Source organism: Ambystoma mexicanum, chromosome 9 (genome assembly GCF_040938575.1).
Source record: "Ambystoma mexicanum isolate Mex_15411 chromosome 9, UKY_AmexF1_1, whole genome shotgun sequence".
Lineage (NCBI taxonomy): Eukaryota > Metazoa > Chordata > Amphibia > Caudata > Ambystomatidae > Ambystoma > Ambystoma mexicanum.
In genome coordinates, this window is record NC_090931.1 from 254,986,776 (window position 1) to 255,011,647 (window position 24,872).

The window sequence follows — 24,872 nt, forward strand, 5'->3', positions numbered from 1 at the left end:
AGCCACCGACTTTAGTCAATTTAACTCTAGGTATGGATATGTTGTTGGAGGTAGCGGATCTGGTGAGTCTTGTTGGTTGTAATCTTGTGAATCTCGCAGATAGGTACTGCGGTGCGGCATTGTTAAGGCATTTGTGGACCAAAGAGGCGACTTTTAGTTGGATTTTCTCTTGAGTAGAGAGCCAGTTATTGGCTCATCTGAATTCAGTGATGTGGGCTCTCCTGGGAATACTAAGTGCTGCTCTAAGCGCGTTGTTCTGCAAAATTTGAATTCTTTTGATAACTTCCTTATTAGCCCCAATATAGAGCGAATTGCAGTAGTCCAGCTTTGATAACACGAGCGCTCTCGCAAGTGTGATGCAGCTACTGTTTGATAGGAAGGGTTTACCTGCTCTTATCAGTTTACAGGTGTAGGCGGTTGAAGAAGCCATCGCATTGACCTGCTTGTTGAAAGAGAGGGTGGAGTCCAGGTAGAAACCCAGAGTTTTTACCGCGTGGGCGGTTGTAATTTGGTTGTTGTCAATATTAAAAGAGGAATAGTTGGGGCCCAGTTTTTTGAGGGTGGGTGGTGTGCCCAGGATGATGATGTCAGTTTTGTCATCATTCAGGCATAGACCGTGTGTGGCCATCCATGCCTGGATGAACTCTGTTCACCAAGGCCAAATCCTTGTTGTAATCACCGGTAAGTGGTAGGAGAATCTGAGTATCATCTGCATAATTAGTGTAGGTGATACCAAGAAGGTCCAGATCATCGAAAAGGGGCTTAGGGAAGATGTTGTAGAGTGTAGGAGAAACACAAGATCCCTGGGGCACACCACATGTGATGGGGATGGAGTTTGCTGCCGCAGTGGTGGAGAAGACTCTCATGGTCCTGTTATTGAGGAAGGATTGTATCCAATTTGTGGCTTCTTCTGAGAAGTGCGCGGCTATATCCAAGTGCTTACAAAGGACCTTGTGGTCAACAAGGTCGAATGCAGCTGATAAATCCAGGAGGAGGAGTAGGGCTGGTTTGCCTTGATCCCTTAGCTCATCAATTTGCGCCTTTAGGTTAAGAGGGCAGTTTCGGTCCCATGCTGGGGGCGGAAGCCAGACTGCCGTACTCCTAGTAAATTGTTGGTTTCGAGGTGTTTCTGTATTTGTGAGTACGCCACTTTATCTATGATTTTTAAGAGGAATGGCACAGTAGTGATTGGGCGGTAGTTCGTGGGTATGGCAGGGTCTAGCGTCTGTTTTTTAAGCAATGGGAGTACCCAAGATTCTTTTAGGTTACTAGGTATGGACCCTGTTGCGAATGAGGCGTTAATGAGTTTTGAGATAAAGGGAGCCAGGTCTCTAGCTGCGTCCTTTATCAGTTGGGCTGGAAATTGATCCCCCTGGCAGTTGGATGGTTTGAGTGACAGTATGATTTTTTCTGTCTCAATAATAGATACTTTGGAGAACTTGAAACGAGGATTGTTGATGTTATTTTTAGGAGAGGTGATAGCTGTTTTGGGCTTAGTATCGAGACTGAGGGAGGATTTTTTTGTGGCAATTTTAGATTGGAGAGTTGTCACTTTGTTAGCTAGGACTTGCTGAATGTTGGTGCACCATGTTTTATCTTTGACACAGTTGTCAGGCACTGGGATGGGGGATTCTATTTCCTTTAGGATAATGAAGAGTTCCTTCATGCTAGAGTTGGCTTGGGCTATTCTAGTGTTGTAGGTTTCCCGTTTAGCCGACAGTATTTCCTTTTTGTAGAGGGTAGATATATCTCTCAGGGTGCTCTTATTTTCTTCCGATGGTTGTAGTTTCCAAGCGACCTCACATTGTCTTTTTTTGGTACGAAGAGTTTTTAGATGGGGGGTGTACCAGGAGTTGAGGTGGGCTTTGGGTTTGCTGCGTCTCACTTTGAGTGGTGCAATTATGTCCAAGGCAGGGGACATAACTTTGTTGTATTCATTCACTAGAATTTCAGGGTCCAGATTATCTGGTAGTGAATTAAGTGTGGGGAGGATGAGCGGGAGTAGGTTATCTGGGGTGATGTTTTTCTTGTTCCTGGTCGGGATGGATGGTGCTGGCTGGACTGCGGTAGAGGTAGGTCTGACCGTTTCTAGAGCAAATGTTATGAGGTGGTGGTCTGTCCAGATTAGTGGGGAGATCGATAGGATGGAGGCATTGCAGTTATGGTCTGCCACCCAATCAAGTATTCTACCCTTGTTGTGGGTCGGGTAAAGTACTTTTTGTGAGAAGCCTAGTTCAGAGAGTAAGTTAGCCACTCTGCTTGCCTGTGGGTCGTTTTGGTGATTGAAGCCTAAGTTAAGATCCCCTATTAGGATGACTTGTCATGATTGTTTTAGGTTATGAGATAGAATGGTAGAGATGCCCTCCTCGAAGGTTCCAATGGGGCCTGGAGGTCTATAAATAAGGTGGATGGTGAGGGTTTGGGAGTTGTTAATAACTAGTTTAGCTGTTAGGCTTTCGCATGATTTAGTGCCATTCGAGGGAGCTAGCCTGGTGGATAAGTTGGATTTAACAATAAGGGCTATGCCACCTCCACGGGCTTCGCCTCTGTCTGCTCTTAGGATGGTGTAGCCGTTGGGGATTGCTAACATGATGGCTGGTCCTGCGGCGGCATGTAGCCAGGATTCCGTAATGGCCAGGAAGTCAAGGTTTTCTGTCTGGATAAGATCAGCAATCTCAATGGCATGAGCAATCAAGGACCTAGCATTAATTAGTGCACCTTTTAGGTGTGGGCTTGTGGATGGGGATGTGCATATCTTTTCTTGGGTCGTGACAGAAGTATGAATACGTGCATTCTGTGTCTTGAGGTTTAGGCTGTGTGGTCTTTCTATACCCCTATTAGGTGTGGGTTTGCTACGGTTAGATGCGGTCAATGTTCTGGCGCGTGGTTCATATAGTTTTGCAAGTCTGGCTCGGAGTCTAGCATTTCTAGATATGGTGTTGCATGGTTTAGATTCGAAGGTCCTATATTGTTGAGGTTCTTCGGTTAGGTCATTACGACTCATCGATGGTTGGGGTTGAGTCTGTGTCATGGCAGGGGAGTGGGCTGAGCGTTGAAGGGTACTGTATTCAATGGTGGGAGTGAGTCTAAGTATGTAGACTAGGAATGTTGTTAGTGTGAGGACGGTGAATATGGCTTGTGAGGTTTGCATCTTGTGGCGTTACGGTGGAAGGGTGGCAGTTCGGTCTAAGATAAAGCTTTGTGTTCCAGCCTAATCAAGGTTAGAGCATGTGCGAATAAGACAGATAACTCAGGTATAGTCGGCAGCAATGGGGCAATAGACTTAGATGGAACACCTAAATTTGAGATAGTAGCAATTGACTAGAAATAAATGCAGCTATCATGGGCAGGCTAAATGTGACTATCATAAACAGGCTAAATGCAACTATTATGGGCAAGCTGAATGCAGTTATCGTAAGTAGGCTAAATTCAACTTTCAAAGTACAGCTTTCAGGTGCAGGCTAAATGTAGCTATCATAGGCAGGCTAAATGCAACTATCATGGGCAGGCTAAATGCAATTATCATAGGTAAGCTGAATGCAGTTATCATAGGTAGGCTAAATTCAACTTTCAAAATACAGCTTTCGATCATAAACAGGCTAAATGCAACTATTATGGGCAAGCTGAATGCAGTTATCATAGGTAGGCTAAATTCAACTTTCAAAATACAGCTTTCGATCATAAACAGGCTAAATGCAACTATTATGGGCAAGCTGAATGCAGTTATCATAGGTAGGCAAATTCAACTTTCAAAGTACAGCTTTCAGGGGCAGGCTAAATGTAGCTATCATAGGCAGGCTAAGTGTAACTATCATAGGCAGGCTAGATGCTGTTGTCAGGATACATTATAGTGGCGGGCTAGACGCAGCATTCAAAAAGCAATGCACCTTTAGACGTTTAAATACAGCTATAATGTGTAGCGCAGTGGCTAGTGGAGGCATATGCATGTGTACCTGGGGGCCATACAGTGAGTAAACCTACTAAGTGGTGGTATAACAGGTGAATAAGGTTAGTTGGCAGTCGGCATAGTTTGGGTGCGATTAGCTTTACATATGCAGTAGCAAGTACTCAGCGTTCACATGTGGGTTACCTGTGATGTAATACAGTGGCGGAACACCAGTTGGATATGGTGTGCAGCTGGGGTCAAGTCCAGTGGATAGACTGGGTAGGTCCAGGAGCCAGGGGGCGTGATGGTAGTGAGCAGGGCTGATAGGGGTCGGGCGTAGTGTCCTGCCACAGCCTGCAGCTCAGTCAGGAACTGAGGTAGCCTCGTGTAGACAGCAAAGGCCAAATGGCATCCGGTGCTTTTGGAAGAGATGCAGCACCCTTCTAAAGCTTGGGTGCTGGATAGGGCTTGTAGGTATCAGGTATTCTTCCATTTGAAGCTTCAAATAATGCGTACCACATTTGCCAATGCCTAATCACTGTGACATCCAAATGGGGAACAAGCCTTGTTCATCAGTGGGTAAGCTACATTAAGACCGGAGACATATACCGTGAACACAGAAGGTCCTTCGGAATTTCTAAGAATGTCCTAGGGCCCATGTTTAATGTCCAAATCATTTTCTAACCATGATGTGGGTGGCTTTTAAGCTGTGTGAATTTACTGTATCTGTATTATCAGTCGCTATGATGGCATTTTCAAGCAACATAAAGTACTTTGATCACAATATCCAAAGGAGGGAAACAGGAGGTAATCAAAATAACAGGAGACTGGATTTTGGTCAACTTGAAAAGTGTACTGCAGTTGAACTAAGATTATGGGCCTCATTATGAGGTGGGCGCAAAGGGATACCGGCACTGTTAAGGACATCGGTGCCGGTAATCCCTTTGTGCCCTATTCCGAGGTCCCTTAGCGGGTCCTTCCTTAACGCCTGGTTTTACCAGGTGTTATGGACGGGGCCCATTTAGGGACTTCAGAGCTAATAACGGTACCGCAATTTGCGGTACCGTTATTAGCGCCTTCCCCCTTCCCATTGAGCCCTATGGGGGCTGAAATGGGAATGGGGAATGGCTTTTTCAATGGGGACTTACCGGTCCCGCAAAGGTCGGAATAGACCGGTAAATCCCCATTGAACGAGGGCGGACTCGGTACCGGTATTGGAGGTAGTCATGGCGCTTATAGCGCCATGACTACCTCCAACCTCGGAATGAGGCCCTATGAGTTTTTGGGCTTTTTTATATTTTTTCCAAAATCCCAGTACTTTATTAAGATGACAATCACAATACCGTATTTTCATAGTCAATTACTACACATTGATAAACATTGAATACTGATAATGATTTCTTAAGCTAAGAGTCGAGATATCTTGACATGCAACCACAGTTCGAGACGTTGACGCAAATCATTCTAATCAGCCTTACCAGGTGATAGTCTAGAATATGAACACTATTTGGCCCTCATTACAACACAGGCGCTAAACCATGGCGCTATTAGCACCATGGTTGGTGCCGGTGTTGTAACGGGTCCGCCATGGTTCAATGGGGAATTACCACCCCATTCCAAGGTTGGCGGGGCGGTAATTCCCCATTGAACCATGGCCCTTCCCCATTCCCATCTTCGCCCCATAGGGCTCTATGGGAATGGGGAAGGCGCTAAGTAGGGTACCGCGAATTGCGGTAGCGTACTAGCACCAAGGTCCCTTTGCGGGTCCCTACTTTAACGGCTGGTGTAGACCAGCCGTTAAGGTCGGGTCCCGCAAAGGGACCTCGTAGTAAGGCGCTACGTGTTTAACGGCGCCGCAGCCTTTTACGGCGCCGTTAAACACTTAGCGCCAGGGTCGTAATGAGGCCCTATGTGTGTATTCATAAATATTTGTACCTACCTTTTTTCTGCCTAGAATATCAGGGGCTCAAGCCACAGGGTAATGCTTTTCTTTGGAAGGAAAACAGGTTGTGCCACAAAAACATACACGTGCACATTGTCTTTAGCCTTTATTAAGACGATAGCAGGTGACACTAGATTCTTGGACTGTGTTCTGATTTGCTGTGTATGCAACATTCACCTGCCCACCCTCTGCCCTAAACTCGGAATTCAGTAAGCATACTGGTCACAGACGTATCTAGGAGTGCTGAAATTCCTCATGGATCAGTGCTGCCTGCCTTATTTAACACAGCAATACAATCTTACTGAAATTCCCATTACCCATTCAATTAGGATACAGTAAAACTCAACATGGATTCAACAAGGTATCTTAAATTCATTGAGTGTCTGCTTGTTAGGACATCATAACATATTTAAATATTATACATGGATGCAGGAATCCCATGTACCTTAGGCTTTAGTAGAAGAGTGCTGGCCATAGCTAGTCCATTAGATATCAGTCTCCTGCCCCGCCCATGAAAACAGGTATTTAGTCGGTAGATTGCTAGTATGGACCACTGGTAGCGCATGCAACAGACGGCCAGAAAGCAAGATCCACAGAGAGAGAGGCTTCAACACCTGACCTGCATTTGTGGAGCATGGATGCCAGGCACACATCAGCCTGCATTGCTTTCCAACCTTAGGTCCCCTGCAGCTGAAATTATCCTTCTAGGTCCTGATGCAAAGGGGATGATCTTCTGAGATCTCCTCCATGTGGCCCCAGGAAAATGCAACATCCCTTTCCCTGGAAACATCTCATTTTGCTGCAGCCTGCTTCCCACTTGAACTGACAATCCAGGCATCTGTGACACCTATCCATGCTGCTTTTAACATCATGCAATTTGTTAAAAATGTATAAAAGACTAATGAACACAAGGATACAACGTAAAAAAAACCCATCAGATCCAAATCACAGTTTAGTTCCTGTCCACTGCCATAGAGAGTAAAGCATTGGATCTGACCAATGGCTCGGGGCAAAGAGCTGGTACAGCTCAAAGCGAGCCTCATAACAAATAAGGCAACATAATGTGGGCACAGTTCCTCTTTACAGCACAACACATCTGGAGTAACAAGGTAATGAAATGCTTTAAAAGGAAAGTACATTGTTTTAATAGTTAGCCTCAACGCCTGGCTGGGGACTAAGCTAGGGTCTGTCTCTGTGCAGTCGAAAGAAGGATGTTCCATATCCGGACTCACAATGCCATATAAGGCTGCGCCCACAAGTCCCAGCATTGAAAGCCATTGACAATATGCACATTCTCATCGCCCCCCTCACTGCAGGGAGTCGGCATCTGAGTTCTTCAGAGGTCCTCTTAGTGCAGTGTGCTTCCCTTTTCCTCTGTTTCTAGTTGTCCTTAATGCAGTTTGCCTGCATTCACCTGGCGTATACACCCCCAAATGGGAACACGCTGACGCCACCCTCGTTCTCAGTTTGGTGCTTCTTTTCGAAGGTGCCTTAGCAGGTGTCATTCCCACTGCAACCTTAGCTCACCGGTGCAAGGTTTAATGACAACTCAAGCAAAGTGTCATTGTGTGCCCTCCTTCTTACCTCCATTTCTTGCAATGGGGCCCGGGGCTTTCTTTGTAGGGACAAACAGGGTGTTCCTGTTGGTAGGGCTTTGGACGGCTGCATATAGTTGGCTTGCTGTAGAGCGGACCCTGTTGGTGCACTGTGCCGGCATCAGCCTGCGTGTGTGTTTCCCTTCATGCAGTATGCTGGCATCTGCTTTGTACCCATTGCAACCTGAGTGCGGTGTGCCAACATCCACCACATGTCCACAGCTCCTCTTGTGCGGTATCCTATTCCCAAAGCTGTCGTAGGGCAATTTGCTGGAATCCACCTTGTTGTCGTAGTCCCTTAGTGCAGCGCGTCATCACTCGACGTGAGCGGATCGTTGACATCTGGAGATGATCTAGGAAGAAAGAGAAGGAAAGAGGGATAAGCATGATCCTTTCAATGTCTATTAATGATCAATGGGCAATAACAAGATTGGGATCACTCTTGCTGCATTTCAATACAGACCTGGGTGGTTTGCTATTGTTATCAAATACTACAAACAGTCAAAAAAACTGCTATTCCAGCATAGAGAAGTAACACCCTAGAGACAATGGCCCTAATTACAACCCCGGTGCTAAACCATGGCGCTATTAGCACCATGGTTGGTGCCGGTGTTGTAACGAGTCCGCCATGGTGGAATGGGGAAATACCGTCCCATTTCAAGGTTAGCGGGGCGGTAATTCCCCATGCCGCCATGGCCCTTCCCCATTCCCATTTTTGCCCCATAGGGCTCAATGGGACTGGGGAAGGCGCTAATTACGGCACTGTAAATTACGGTGCTGTAATTAGCTCCTAGGTCCCTTTGCAGGTTGTTTTTTTAACGCCTGCTAAAAGCAGGCGTTAAAGTGCCACCCGCAAAGGGACCTCGTAATCAGGCGTTAAGGGTTTAACCGCGCTGACACCTTTTACGGTGCCGTTAACCCCTTAACGCCTGGGTTGTAATGAGGGCCAATGTGTAGTTTCCCATAAGTCATCAAAACTTTGCTCAACTTGTTCTCTTTCCTTGCTTCTGTTTTACCAAAAGGTAGCCCTCTTTAAGATATCTATTTTTCTAGGACCTTTTCTTTATTTCTTTATTTCTTTATTCATTGTCTCTGATTGTAAGTGTTATTCTCATTGTTGGAGTAACCAAAGACTGCCCACTGTTGTCATGTGAGTGACAGAGCGTTGAGGTGGGCCACTGAGCTACGTAATGCACCCCAAACATTGTGTGCAGGGTGTTGTCCTTCTGCCCTCAAAAGTAGTGTGTTGTAAAAGGATGCACACAGCAGGGAAAGCTGCTGAGCGCATGCTCCGAGACACAAGGAGAGTGCAGTGTGGGACCTTAAAGGATAAAGGAGGGAATGCACTGTAGCTTTGAAGGACATTTTTCACTGAGCTTCAGAATACCTGGCCAATGATGTGAGTACCTGGGCGCATGGCGGTTATAGCTGGCAAAAAGTGGGTGACCATCCAATGCACATACCAAAGAAAAACAACTAATGTCGTTGGTAATGCTTGTTTTATTGGTCACCCATTACTTACATTCATTGGAATTGCATTACTTGTTAGGCGTACTTTTGTAATGTTCTGGATTGTAATTTATTGTTTTTTTCTCTGTAAGTCATTGTTTGCGACTCTGTTGGTCTCTTAGCTAAAGTCCCTGCTTAAGGTATGCAGTGATAAAATTGCGGCAAAAATGTCGATTGTACAAACAAAAAATCGTGGCAAAAATGCTGTGGTTTGACCCGTGAAAGGTGTACCCCATTACATCATTAAAGGGGAGCGGGTGTTGCGGGGGTGTCCCTCGCTCCCCTTAAATGGTATAATGGGTACAGGGGTTGCAGGGGTGTCCCCAGCATCCTTTACATGTATGGCAGTGGCAAAACCTTTTTGCCGCAATATTTTGTGTCCACGGCCATTTTTGCCACGATTTTAACACATGGAACCCTGCTTGAGCTATGGGATCTGTGTACTTCTGTTTCCTGCTGCTAGTGTGTTTAGGGGAGGCGTCTTGGCTCGGGATGGACAGTGTTCCCTCGGGTGAGTTCAACCAATGGCTTGAGCTACTGCTTGTTTTGCCTTGCAAAATGTTTTCAGGAAGATTCACGTCTATTTCAACACCCACAGCAGATATACTTTGCCGCCTATGTCTACAGCAGGCCACAAATATGTGCACACTTTTCATCGCTTGTGGGATGTATTTACCCATGCATCCGAGCCCTACCTCAAAACTGTGCAGTACTGACATGGAAAACCTCATGATGGCCAGAGCTTCCCAGAAAATGCACAGGGAAATGCATGAAGAATAGGCTGCCACTCATTTTTGCCGATGTTATGGGCACAGAAGGACACTGCCTAAAACCACCATTGGACTACCCACACAGTAGTCTGAAACCATTGGGAATGGCAATGCTGATTGCCAAAAGCAAACCCATAACTGTTGGGAATTCATTTTCTTAAATCCCAAAAAGGGGTGCAGTACCAGTACTCACCACTATCCAAAAGCCGGCGTTTTAAAACCACCAGATTTTGTAGAAAACTGAATAAATGAACCCAAAACATGCCAAAGAAAGACTTACTGAGAGGTGGATCCAATGTAAAGTTATATTCTGAAGTGACTTGAAGGTTTATAACAAGACTGGCTGCGCTGTGGATTTCAGCAGTTTAAGTAAATTTGGACTGAAAGACACTAAAAAAAATCTAAATGTTTAAATTGACTGAGTGACCTACTTTTGAGTGTCACATAGGTTGCAATTGTTTAAATGTCATAGTTTTGAACTTAGAATCAGCCTTCTAGCTGCATATGTGAAAATGTTTAGTTTTATTTGAATGCAGAAACTGGGGAACAAGAAGTGACATTTTATCTGAAACTGGCTTAAAGAGATTCCAATTCTGCCTGGCAACTACCCCCATCAGGAGTGAAACTTGAGTCACAACTGTGTTCCCAGGCCCATCTGCCTTTTTGCTGGCCACACTAAGGATATGCCATCTATCTGATAATTGAATTACCTGTGCTCTGCAGGAAAGTGAACAAAGCCCTGTCCTTGCTCAGGCAAAGGTTTTATTGGCAGGAGTCGTAAATGGTCGTAAAAAGTGGCTTCCTCCTGAGGAAAGGGGAGGGGCACTGCCTGTGAGAGCAAGCTGGCTTGGCAGAACTGGATAAACCAGTATTTCTACCTTGTGCTGAGAGGAAACCACACCCCTTTGGAGCCAGAACATAACTTTAAAAAGATGGATCATTCATAGAGCGGACATGTGAAAATTTTATAAATGATACCATAATTCTTGTGATTTTTCTGCCCACATTTTAAGAGGTTTTTCGACCCGGTGACGTGTTCAGGGGGGTTTTAGCGGAAAAGTGGATATTACTCTAAATGTATGCATGTTAAAAATCTGAAACTTCATCAGTTAATGTCCATACTCCCTGCACACATGTATGTAAAGTTGGGTCAATGTCAGAAATTGAAAAATCAGTTAAAAAGTCAATTATGTGCCATTTCTGAATGCAAGCTCTTAGAAACAGCAGATTTGGACAGAGACATGGCTAAATTCAGCCACACCATGTATATGTAATTTCAAGCAACTGTGTAACTGTGAAATATGTCTTTTATTATCAAATATAGAATGTGTGCAAGTTGACAGGAGGAGTGGACTTTCTGCAGGCTGTAAAATGACATCACTCTGACCCAACCTAGCTCCCCCAATCAAATGATAAATGGAAGTTTGACCAATTAGAAGCTGAGAGAGAGGTAGGGTCAGTGATGCTAGAACACACCCACATTCTAAACACATAAAAGCAGACAGACAGGACAGATAGGGACCTTCAATTCCATCTGCAGCGGGACGCTCTGCTGGAAAAATCCATACTTTACCTCCATCAAACCTCCAGAGAGCCAAACTAGAGACTTCAATCTATCCAGTCTAAAACCCTGACCAGATCCGTGACGAGGCCCATTTAATTCAAGAACATAGTGTGAGTACCCAGCAGAACTGTGTAGAACCAATCTCTTAGTTTAAATTCATCTAATTCAATCTATTTAACCTAAGTAGAACTGTAGCTTAGAAATTGTGTTATCCTGCCATCATTTTGAACTGAAAAAGTGCTGCGTTTAAAATTTGCAAAACCAAAAACGACCTCTATTAAATCGGTCATAACTCTGTAACCGTTTGGGCTAGAGACTTGCAGTAACTTTCATTTGGAAGCTGAGATCCTAGGCTTTCCTAGGACCCCAAAACGATAGAGATAGTCCTTGTGGTTCCTCTGTAATAGCGCTCGGCGCATCCGCGAATTTTACCGCGATTTGCAAATTTCTTCACATGTAAAAACTGCTGCTGCTTGCCTTCCATTTGCCAGAAATTCGTTTAACCTGCTAACTATCCCTGCCTCATTGCTAGTGTGAGCCTGGACTAATATTAACTAGATACCACTCACCCTGAACCTCTGAAAGGGAATTAAAAGCATTTCCAGCATATTTCTCATCCATTGCTAGCACATATCAAAGCATTTGGGCCTGTGTTTTCAAAACTCCTATCTGTTTTCTGTAGTGTAAGCTTGCTGGGGTGAACTGAATTACAGTTGATTGCATTTCTGAGAACTGTGTGCTTCCTTCCATTTCCTTGCATTGCATCAAGGGGGGGAGGGGATTGCCAGAGAAAAGTGATTACATTGTTTTGTTGAAATCATATTGAGTATTTTCTATACTGCATTTCATTCATTCAACCTTGCATTTCCTTGAACCCTATAAAGCATTCTCTACCACATTATACTTCTGTACCTATTTACCAGTGTGCTACCTTATCCATTTCATCTCAACTCCTTAGTAATTATAAAGAAGTGTGCTAGTGCCAGATTCTCTGTCGTTAATCTTTATCATATCAGATTAAGTGTGATATTCAATTATTAAGTTATTATAAAGTGTCATATATATATCTATTGTTTAAATTATCAAATAAACCCTTTTAACTTGCAAAACAGAACTACTTCTTGGCTCAGTGGGGTCAGGGGGATTCCAAGAGAGGGGTGTTATATAGGGGTAGTCATCCAGAACGCATTAACTGGACCTAAAGATATATCAATAAGGGTTTTCATTCAGTATTCTAGACTAGGCATTAACTTAGCTGTAGTGCTGAATTGAATCCTCTCACAAATTGGGGGCTCGTGCCGAGACGTTTGGGTTAGAATACCACTTGTGCAGCTTAATACAGTGTGCTAACTGACGGGATACATACATCCAGTCGGATCACCACGCTGCATTACGCTGTGAAGCATTCCTCAAAAGGGACACTCCAAGAAAAGTTCTGTTCTGCAAAAATAAAATACAAACTTCTGTAAGTCAGGACAGAGACCAATCTCTAGAATGACGACCTTAGTAGACATGAAAATAGCCAGAGAGCACCTCTTGCATAAGCTATTTGTGAGAGGTGAATGGACTGAACAGGGCCAGGATGCGTGGTTGCAGGCCATTACACAACAGGTCACTGAAACAGGGTCAGATATATATAGAGATCAGGGTCCCTTACATGTGGCCCTGAGTGAACTATATATGGCTCCTAAAGCCAAAGAGGAACACAATAAGATTGCCAGGATAGCGGCATACCTGTACCTATATATGGGAGACATGCAGGATAGATGTGCTGAAAGCCAAAATCTGGCAAATAGGCAACAGATGGCGTTAGAGAAGGTCCAATCTGACCTGGTCTCTTCTGAGCAGAGGCTGCAGAGGAGCCAGGAGTCAGAAGATGATAGTAGGCAGCACATCATTAAAATAAAGAAGGATATGGATGTGCTGCAACAGGAAAAGGTAGAACAGGATACCAGATTTCTGGCCTTGCAGAAGGAATACCAAGAAGGTTTGGACTCCCTACTGCAAAACCAGAAAAAGCTGGAGCAACAACTGGACTTCAACAGGGTATGTGCTGAGCAGGTAGTCACCCTGCAAGGCCACCTAGATAGAGTGAAGGCAGAGAGCAACAAACTAATTCTGAAAGACCTGGATACCCAGGCAGAGTTTGATGAGGAGCGCCAAAAAGCTGGTGCCCTTCAACGGCAAAGGGACGACCTGGCGGCACAAATGCAGGCTCTTAGTCAGGAAAGAGACGCCATAGGCCAGGAAGTCTGCCACTTAAAAAAGGAAATTGAAGAAAATCACCTGGCCCTCCAGGGGCTGGGTGATCTCCAAAAAGAAAACCAGAACTTGGTAGAGCACACCAGAAGGGTGGAAGATGCTCTAGCAAGAAAGGAGCAGGCCAATAGGGACATTGCCCAGGAGGTAAACCTCCTGCAGCAAAGACTGGCCCAGTTCTCCAGGACCAACCAGGAAGCACAGAGGGAGAATGAGGCCCTCTGTCAACACAATGATAGGCTCCAGCAACAGGTAGCGATGCAGGAGAAACTGATAGAGTTGAGTAAGGCCTTAACAGAGGAACTGAAGGCACAAATGCAGGCTCTTGCATTGCAACAGGGAGCAGGGGCGGATAGAGATGAGGTTCGCTGGGAAATGGAAACTCCGGAGCATAACCTCAGGAGCCCTAGTACCAGAGGCCCTCATACCTCTCAGTCCCTGGACTCTGCCACCCCCATGTCCCCTGGCGCACATGAGCACAGGGCCGCAGGGATGGCAGATTACTATCCAGCTAAGAGTATGGGGCTCATAGGCCAGTACCACTCAGGAATGGAGGGGTGGGCATCCGGGTATGGGCACCCAAGTACAGTACAGTTCAATGGGGAACCCCAGGAGAGTAGGCCCATTAAGGGCATCCTGAAAACCTCTGCCCAGTTAGGTCAGTGGAGGGGGTACCCATCAAATCCTGGCAGCAAGGAGGAATCTGAAGACTCCTCTGAACTGCGGAGGACACAGGAGACCAGGTCCCCACATTCTGCCAGCCATTCCCAGGCTCGCAGAATCCGGGAAAACCTGGAAGAACAGACGGGAACCTCTGGGAGCAGTGCCTCTGAGTCCGAGGAAGAATGGACAAGGGTTACCCGAACCAAAAAGGCCAATAAGGCAAAAAGGGCCTTGCTTAAGGACCCCTTAAAGCAGATTAAGGCGATCAGGAGCGTCATCACGCCTTACCATAAGAACGCTAAGTATTCTGTTTGGGAGCACTTAGAGTTGTTTGAACAAATGATGGAGACTTTCCATTTGAAGGACAGCCAAAGCTGTATTCAATATGTAAAGTGGACCTTCTCCCCGGAATACTCCAGTTTCTTTGCGGGGCTGGAGGACCAAAATCATTTAAGATGGTCCACCTATAAGGCGGCCATCTTGAAACATTTTTCTGTTCACAGAAATCCTCAAGAGGCTCGCAAGGCAGCCTACAATTTGCAATGTGGGGAGGATCAGGCCCCACAAGAATTTGTGCAGGAGTTAAAGCGTGCTTTTGCACAGACCACAAGAAGGGTGCGCACGGATAGCAGGGAATTTATTAATACGTTTTTCCATGCCTTGCCCAAATATATCATGACCCAGCTCGTGATGGATTTTCACGAGAAAAGATCTTTAGACTGGGTCATTGAACAGGCTACCCGGATCTATGAGGTGCAGAAACCGGTAGATAGCAAAAGTAATGCCCAGAAAAACCCCAAAGCCAACAGCACCCCTGCTGCTGCCAAGATGGCAGAGGTAAAGGTCACCCCCGTTTTGGATTTGGAGATAGGGGGGCCTAAAAACCTACCTGCACCTAATAATGCTAGGCCCAGAAGGTCCTCGGGCCAGTCACAGACAGGGAGCCAAGGAGGCAGCCCCACAAATGGGGTCCCTCGCTCTCCTGATTATGTAAGTCCCCGTTACAAGGGAAATCGACCCATCCTGGGTTATGTGTGGACTCCTCCAGCCCAAGGGGGGGGATCCAGCCAAGCACCTAACCCAGGGAACTTCCCTCCAAACTTCCCTCAGGAGGGCAGAAATTTACCAAACCCTGGGCAGAACTTTTTCCCCAGATATCCACCCGACTTTCAGCCCCAAAACCATCCATCCTTCTTTCCCCAATTCCCTGAGCCCAGACCACTGAATCCGGGAGAGGGGAGGCCAAGGGTGGAGGGGTACCCAAATCTTCCCAACCCGGGGTATTACCAGAGGAGGGACAGCTACCCTTCCCGGGATCAGTCCAGGGGAGAAAACAGGGCCCCGTATCAGCCTGAGTGGGTTTCCCAGTTAGAGCGCCAGGTTCAAAACATGGCGCGGGATCTGGGTCACATACTGAGGGCTCAGCAGAACCCTCAGATGGGCGTGCCGGCGCAGAACGCACCCAACTCTGGACCTGGTGCTCCAGAACAATGACGGGGGCAGCACCCCGATAACTCACCGGTTCCCAGGGAGGAGGCACAAAGGGAAGGGGGGTGTAAAGCCTTGGAGGAAGCTTCCTTCCTCACTTGTAAACAGCCCCTGGAAACCCAGGAACCGGAAACAAAATCTCTTGCCCCTGAAAGTCTGCCTCCTAAGGAGCAGAGGGGGGGTAGGAGAAACAAAAGACCCAAACAGACTCAATTTGAGGAGGAGGTACAGATCTTCCAATTTGAGGGAGAGGGATCCTCAGAGGATCCTGGGAAAAGGATCTTCTCCTTCACAGAGGGGGGAACTCCTCCCAAAGAAAAATGGGTCCCTAGGGATGCAAATCCAGACTGGGGAGATGTGGAGACTGAGCTACCGCCGCCCACCATCTCATCCCAGAACCAACAGCAAGAAAATCCCCTGGTTCAAACCCATCCTGGTGACTGCCTCCAAAAAGGGGGGGGCGGCCCAGAACCGGAGCCAGGGGAACCCACAATGGCTCTGATCTCCAGTTGCCAAATTTTTCTTTCAGATTCCCAAGGCTCTCCACAGAATTCTGCCCAAATCTCTTCGCTAGCAATGTCCAAAACCAGAAAATTAGCCCACCAGTTGTCCAAAAATGTGCATTATCTGTGCCCCCTTGAGGAGAAGGAGGGAAGATACTATGCCCCGGTACAAGTACAGGGACAGGGTACGATTTTGGCACTGGTGGACACTGGATCTCAAGCTACCCTTCTGTCCAGAAGGGCCTTTGACGAACTGAATGCAGGAAGGGGAGAGAATTACCAAATTCCTCTCACCTCCCTTCCTGGACAACTCCAGAACTTTGACGGGAAGGAAATTCCCGTCGAGGGGACGGCAGATTTGGACATTAGAATTGGGCGACATAAGTTGAAACACCCGGTCATAGTTGTGACCCCGGAGGGCACCCCTTGTTTACTAGGGAATGACCTCCTGAGAAGGTTGTCACCCCTAATTGATTGCGTAAGCAAGGTCCTCTGGACCCAGACTAGCCGACCCATAAAATTAAAACAGAGTGTCAACCATGTTAGTTTAAACGGCACATGCCACATGGTTGAACAAAAATCAGACCAAGTAGAATTCCACCTCCAGAACAACCAAATTCCAGACGTGACAGTAATAGCAGTAGGACAACAGACTGGTGATGGGGGGTCCTCTCTATTTCTGAAAATCAACCTTCCTTCCAGTCTAAAGTGGTATTCCACGCTGGAAGGAAACACTCTGAAATTCTATACTAATCCACAATCAGGAACTCCCACTCCTATAGTCCAGAAAGATGTGAAATCAGCTCAGAGCCTGGCTGATATTCAGCAAATTGGAGAGCAGTTGTTCATCCCTGTTCAGTTAAATGATGGGAAGGACTCTGTTCTCGCTCGAGTGTGTGTGAACAACGGTAAGAGCTTCATCAGCGAAGCCATGTTTCGCCAACTTCCAAAAGATCCAGCCATTCCCACCTTCAAACTGATAGACCAATGGAAAATGGACCTGGAAGCACCCAATTCAAAACATCTCCTGCCAAGCAGGTGTATGCTCAAAATCTCCATTGGCAACAAGAGCATAGTCCATAATTGTTGGGTCGTGCGAGACGTCACTGCCGCCTTTTACTTAGGCAGTGACATTCTCAATCGCTTTGCCATTAGTTTGGACCTAATAAACTTCAAAGCTTGGTCCCGATTAGCGGATAATCCCATGGGCTTTGATGATCCAGAAAAAGCATTTAGGTCAGCTCAATTGCTACCTTATGCAGTTGAAATTCAGGTTAAAGAGGAAGTCACCATCCCAGAAAGGACCCGACAATTCTCCCTGGAAGTGAGAGTTAAAAGGGGACAAGAATTGAAAAACCCTGATGCGTACATACATCTAAATGCTTCTCTCCAACAGCAAGGGTTGGGGGTAAACCCAACACCATTAGTCAACATAGAACATGACACCATTCCAATAGAGGTGGATAACAGCGACTTAAAGAGTATTACTCTAGCCGCAGGCACCATTATTGGAATGGCGGTTGATGACCGACATTTCTCCATTGATCTTAGAAATGAACTGTTAGGACCAATCCCCAAGGACTGTTTTGACAGTGACAGTGATGACAACGCAACACCAGACAGGATTTTTACCCGGCATGGGGGGAACTTCCTGGTGTACACTTCCTGCCCGTATGGTAAGGAAGATGTGACGTGTGACTTCAGGAGGGATGAGGTGATTTTCCAGGTTCATGAAGGCTGCCTTTCCCACCTGAAGCCTCCGGTCCAAATCAGCACTCTGACCAGGGACTTCTCCACCCAGCTGGAGGAGGCCGCTGAAATAGCCAAACCAGAAGTCTTTCCAGGCTTCAGGCAGATGGTGGAAGAGAGAGTCAACCTAGCTGATGCCTGTGTGACTCTGGAACAAAAGCAAAAGTTGAAACAAGTTTTCTTGGATTTCCAAGATCTCTTTACGGTAGACTCATATGACTGTGGTCGCACTGACATCCACACAACAACAATCCCCACGGACCCTGGCATGACTCCTGTGTTTGTGAAGCAATATCGCTTGCCTCTCGCATCAATGGAGTCCCTTACTGAAATAATTAAGAACCTTGAGTCCCGGGGAATAATCCGTCCCGTCCACAGCACCTTCAATAATCCGGTGCTGGGAATATTGAAGCCAAACGGCCAGTGGAGACTCTGCGCCGACCTTAGGGAGCTCAACAAACGGGTCCATACTTCCCGATGGCCTCTGCCCTACATTGACCAAGGGCTGGCCCAGATCCAGGGGTCACAGGTATTCACAGCAATAGACCTGACCAATGGATACTGGACCGTGCCTGTCAGCAGGGAGGACCAATACAAACTGGCTTTTACCTTTGGGGGCCAGCAATACACATGGACCCGGACTCCCTTCGGATACCTCAACTCCGGCAATGAATTCAACATTTTCCTACATAAGGCCATGCCCGACCTGGGTGCGAGGGGTAACCTGGCTTATGTAGATGATGTCCTCATCAAAGGTTCATCTGTGGAGGAACACATAGCGGAGATCCGTTATGTTCTGACACAGTTGAGGGCCGCCGGAGCAAAACTTTCCTTTCAGAAAGCACAGTGGTGTAGAACCCGTGTTAATTTCTTGGGGCATGAGATTACTCCTCAGGGCCTCTGTCCCCAGGAAAAGAAAGTGGAAGCACTTCAGAAACTGAAAGACCCCACAACTCTGCGGGAACTAAGGAGCCTCCTTGGACTGACTAATTACAGCAGAAAGTTCATTGAGGGCTACGCAGACATCACCAGACCCCTGATTCATCTCCTGAAGGGGGGGGGGTCAAGTGGGAATGGGGTCCAGAACAAGCCGAGGCGGTAAAACAACTCAAAAGAAGCCTCTCACAAGCGCCTTGCCTAGCTTACCCTGTCAGAAACAAGGAGTTCTTCCTGGAGACGGGGTTCTCTGATACGTGCTTGACGGCAGTATTATACCAAAAGCATGACAAGGTCAATAAAGTAATCTCCTATGCGAGCAAAACTTTATCCTCTGTGGAGGAAAAATTCAACGATTGTGAGAAGGCACTCCTGGCAACGGTGTGGGCATTGAAGAATTACCGCCCGTTTATCCAGGGGGAACACATCATAGTGGAGACTCCACACCAGCCTCTGCAATATCTCCAAAGTGACAGAATCCGGGCCGGAAATGTGAGTAATTCCCGAATTACTTCCTGGATTCTGTCAATGCAAGGCTTTCCTGTGGAGGTCCGATATGGCCAAAACAAGAAGAGTCCCCTCGCGCAAGGTCTGGCTGACTTGCATGATTGTGCCAGAGAAAACTGTCTCGAGGACGAAAGTCTAAAAATAAAGGACAACATGGAGGCATACCTTAATTCCCCCCACAAAGTCTTTGAAGAGGACAAGTGTGAGGGAATGCCCACTGTCTATGTGGATGGATGCTCTTACCATGTTGACAACGACGGGGAGAAAGAACTGGTGGCCGGCGTAGGGAATGCATGGGTGAATGAGTCCCCAGAACCCTCCGCTGGATACAAAATTGGTCCCCGAAGTAGTCAGGTGGCAGAATTGATGGCTGTGCATCAGGCCATCCTCACTGCTGTCCAGCATCAACTCCACGAACTGGTCATAATCACAGATTCGGATTATGTACGGAACGGGTTCGTGGAGCACCTGGTTAATTGGAAAACCAGAGGCATGTTATGTGCTAACAACAAACCCTTGAAACATGGGAAGTTGATCCAAAACATTGATGATCTGGTCACCTCGAATGAGATGACCATCTATTGGAAAAAGATCAAGGGTCATTCCAAAGTAGAGGGACCAGACAAAACTGGAAATGACTTAGCTGATCAGCTGGCCAAAACCGGAGCCATCCAAGGGGATCTAATTGAGATTGAGTCCCTGTTGGGGGAAATCCAGGTCACTGCCATCACTAGGTCCCAGACAAATGCTCACAACGACCTTTCAATTGCACAATGGAGTAAGGAGACCCCTGATGCTGATTTGATTACTGCTCAGAAGGGGGATCCAATAATTGGTAAATTTTACCAGCACCTTGAGGACCCTGAGAACTTTCCCCTGACGGATACCGATTACATTGGGAAAGAGGACCTAAGAGTGTTGATGAAATGTCCAAAAATGTTCCGAATCCAAGACGGTTTGTTGGTAAGGAAATCCAAAGCTGGCCACGATCAGTGGGTGGTTCCTACCTCATTCCGAAGCCTGATGTTAAGTCACGCCCATGATGCGGCCACCGCCGGTCATAGGGGGTTTCACACAACATTGGAAATCTTAAGAGAGATTGCATACTGGCCACACATGGGCCAGGACCTCAGCCAATATTTGAAGGGTTGTCTTGTGTGTGCACAATTTCAGCCGACATCCCTCACACACCGGGCGCCTTTACAAAAGAGGGGGATGACACTGCCATGGTCAGATTTACAAATCGACTTTGTAGGCCCTGTGATTCGCTCGGCTAGGGGGAATAAGTACATGTTGACTGTGACATGCTTGTTTACCAAGTGGGTGGAATGTCTCCCAGCCCCAAATTGCAAGGCAGAAACTGCAGCTGCCTTGATGATTAACCACATCTTTTCCCGTTTTGGTCTACCTCAAAGGATTGAGTCAGACAGAGGTAGCCACTTCACCAGTGAAGTAATGACAAAGATGTGGGAGATACTGGGGGTCAAGAGAAAGCTGCATATTGCTTATAGACCAGCTTCTTCTGGGGCAGTAGAGAGATATAACCGGACAATTGTGAGCATATTAAAGAAGTTTGTGGCAGATTCTGGGCCAAGTTGGGATATCCGATTACCTCTGGTCCTAATGGCTATCAGATCTACCCCTTCATCTGCAACCAAAATGTCACCATTTGAGTTGATGACTGGGCGCAAGATGGTGCTTCCTCAGCATTTGCTCTACAGGACCCAAGAGCAGACACTGATAAATGCCTCCACTACTCATGAGTATGTGGAGAATTTAAGGAAACACCTTCAACATGCTTTTGCTTATGCTCAGCGGAATCTAGAAAGATCAGCTGATAGCATGAAGACCCACTATGACCTGAAAACCTCCAGGAAGGAATATCAGGTGGGAGACCGGGTCTATCTATACAACTTCCAAAGGAACCAGGCCAAGCAGCGCAAATTTTTGCCTACATGGAAAGGACCCTTTGAGATCATCGACAAGATCTCACCTGTGGCCTACAAAATCCACATCCCCAAAGGCGGTTCGGCAGAGGGGGAAGACAAGTGGGTCCACATAAACCAGTTGAAATGTTGCCATCCCAGGCACACTCTGCAACAACTGGAGGAATCCTCTGGAATCCTAGCGGGTACTGTCTCAGACTAATTCAGTTCCAACCATAAAACATACCACATCTAGTCTCTAAAATATTGTGATTTGCATGAAACTGTCTCTTAGTTATACTGTTTTTATTGTTTCAAAATAAGAATGTAATGTGTCGTGATGATGAAATGCATATGCTGCCCCACTATCTCAACAGTGGTGGAAAAAGTCTATGAGTAGGTATTGCCGCTCTTCCTTTGTCGTCCTAGGAGAAAGAAAACCTGAAGACGGGCCAAGGAGGATGATACGGAGACCGGGAACGAAGATCCAATGGGCCCAGTGGACCGCCCAATATTCCCATCAGGACCGGCGAGGAGAACTGATCGATCAGTACCGGATGGAGAAGAAGATGCTGAACTGTGCCATCTATTGGAAGAAGATGAGGAAACATCCCAGGTCTTGCGAGTCCCATTCGTGAAATAGAATGGCCATCGCAAGAGGGGGGCTTGTGGGATGTATTTACCCATGCATCCGAGCCCTACCTCAAAACTGTGCAGTACTGACATGGAAAACCTCATGATGGCCAGAGCTTCCCAGAAAATGCACAGGGAAATGCATGAAGAATAGGCTGCCACTCATTTTTGCCGATGTTATGGGCACAGAAGGACACTGCCTAAAACCACCATTGGACTACCCACACAGTAGTCTGAAACCATTGGGAATGGCTATGCTGATTGCCAAAAGCAAACCCATAACTGTTGGGAATTCATTTTCTTAAATCCCAAAAAGGGGTGCAGTACCAGTACTCACCACTATCCAAAAGCCGGCGTTTTAAAACCACCAGATTTTGTAGAAAACTGAATAAATGAACCCAAAACATGCCAAAGAAAGACTTACTGAGAGGTGGATCCAATGTAAAGTTATATTCTGAAGTGACTTGAAGGTTTATAACAAGACTGGCTGCGCTGTGGATTTCAGCAGTTTAAGTAAATTTGGACTGAAAGACACTAAAAAAAATCTAAATGTTTAAATTGACTGAGTGACCTACTTTTGAGTGTCACATAGGTTGCAATTGTTTAAATGTCATAGTTTTGAACTTAGAATCAGCCTTCTAGCTGCATATGTGAAAATGTTTAGTTTTATTTGAATGCAGAAACTGGGGAACAAGAAGTGACATTTTATCTGAAACTGGCTTAAAGAGATTCCAATTCTGCCTGGCAACTACCCCCATCAGGAGTGAAACTTGAGTCACAACTGTGTTCCCAGGCCCATCTGCCTTTTTGCTGGCCACACTAAGGATATGCCATCTATCTGATAATTGAATTACCTGTGCTCTGCAGGAAAGTGAACAAAGCCCTGTCCTTGCTCAGGCAAAGGTTTTATTGGCAGGAGTCGTAAATGGTCGTAAAAAGTGGCTTCCTCCTGAGGAAAGGGGAGGGGCACTGCCTGTGAGAGCAAGCTGGCTTGGCAGAACTGGATAAACCAGTATTTCTACCTTGTGCTGAGAGGAAACCACACCCCTTTGGAGCCAGAACATAACTTTAAAAAGATGGATCATTCATAGAGCGGACATGTGAAAATTTTATAAATGATACCATAATTCTTGTGATTTTTCTGCCCACATTTTAAGAGGTTTTTCGACCCGGTGGCGTGTTCAGGGGGGTTTTAGCGGAAAAGTGGATATTACTCTAAATGTATGCATGTTAAAAATCTGAAACTTCATCAGTTAATGTCCATACTCCCTGCACACATGTATGTAAAGTTGGGTCAATGTCAGAAATTGAAAAATCAGTTAAAAAGTCAATTATGTGCCATTTCTGAATGCAAGCTCTTAGAAACAGCAGATTTGGACAGAGACATGGCTAAATTCAGCCACACCATGTATATGTAATTTCAAGCAACTGTGTAACTGTGAAATATGTCTTTTATTATCAAATATAGAATGTGTGCAAGTTGACAGGAGGAGTGGACTTTCTGCAGGCTGTAAAATGACATCACTCTGACCCAACCTAGCTCCCCCAATCAAATGATAAATGGAAGTTTGACCAATTAGAAGCTGAGAGAGAGGTAGGGTCAGTGATGCTGGAACACACCCACATTCTAAACACATAAAAGCAGACAGACAGGACAGATAGGGACCTTCAATTCCATCTGCAGCGGGACGCTCTGCCGGAAAAATCCATACTTTACCTCCATCAAACCTCCAGAGAGCCAAACTAGAGACTTCAATCTATCCAGTCTAAAACCCTGACCAGATCCGTGACGAGGCCCATTTAATTCAAGAACATAGTGTGAGTACCCAGCAGAACTGTGTAGAACCAATCTCTTAGTTTAAATTCATCTAATTCAATCTATTTAACCTAAGTAGAACTGTAGCTTAGAAATTGTGTTATCCTGCCATCATTTTGAACTGAAAAAGTGCTGCGTTTAAAATTTGCAAAACCAAAAACGACCTCTATTAAATTGGTCATAACTCTGTAACCGTTTGGGCTAGAGACTTGCAGTAACTTTCATTTGGAAGCTGAGATCCTAGGCTTTCCTAGGACCCCAAAACGATAGAGATAGTCCTTGTGGTTCCTCTGTAATAGCGCTCGGCGCATCCGCGAATTTTACCGCGATTTGCAAATTTCTTCACATGTAAAAACTGCTGCTGCTTGCCTTCCATTTGCCAGAAATTCGTTTAACCTGCTAACTATCCCTGCCTCATTGCTAGTGTGAGCCTGGACTAATATTAACTAGATACCACTCACCCTGAACCTCTGAAAGGGAATTAAAAGCATTTCCAGCATATTTCTCATCCATTGCTAGCACATATCAAAGCATTTGGGCCTGTGTTTTCAAAACTCCTATCTGTTTTCTGTAGTGTAAGCTTGCTGGGGTGAACTGAATTACAGTTGATTGCATTTCTGAGAACTGTGTGCTTCCTTCCATTTCCTTGCATTGCATCAAGGGGGGGAGGGGATTGCCAGAGAAAAGTGATTACATTGTTTTGTTGAAATCATATTGAGTATTTACTATACTGCATTTCATTCATTCAACCTTGCATTTCCTTGAACCCTATAAAGCATTCTCTACCACATTATACTTCTGTACCTATTTACCAGTGTGCTACCTTATCCATTTCATCTCAACTCCTTAGTAATTATAAAGAAGTGTGCTAGTGCCAGATTCTCTGTCGTTAATCTTTATCATATCAGATTAAGTGTGATATTCAATTATTAAGTTATTATAAAGTGTCATATATATATCTATTGTTTAAATTATCAAATAAACCCTTTTAACTTGCAAAACAGAACTACTTCTTGGCTCAGTGGGGTCAGGGGGATTCCAAGAGAGGGGTGTTATATAGGGGTAGTCATCCAGAACGCATGAACTGGACCTAAAGATATATCAATAAGGGTTTTCATTCAGTATTC

General features: G+C 45.9%; 1 protein-coding gene across 2 annotated transcripts in view; it reads right to left on the bottom strand.

Annotated features, from left to right (window-relative positions):
- Window positions 1-5,919: 5,919 nt before the first annotated feature.
- Window positions 5,920-24,872, bottom strand: part of LOC138487932 (ICOS ligand-like) — a 384,713-nt gene continuing 365,760 nt past the window's right edge. For both annotated transcript variants that reach the window (XM_069614565.1, XM_069614564.1), the window contains one exon: window positions 5,920-7,776. In XM_069614565.1, the coding sequence (XP_069470666.1) occupies window positions 7,722-7,776 (55 nt within the window). In that variant the 3' untranslated portion in view covers window positions 5,920-7,721. The remainder of the gene's footprint in view (window positions 7,777-24,872) is intronic.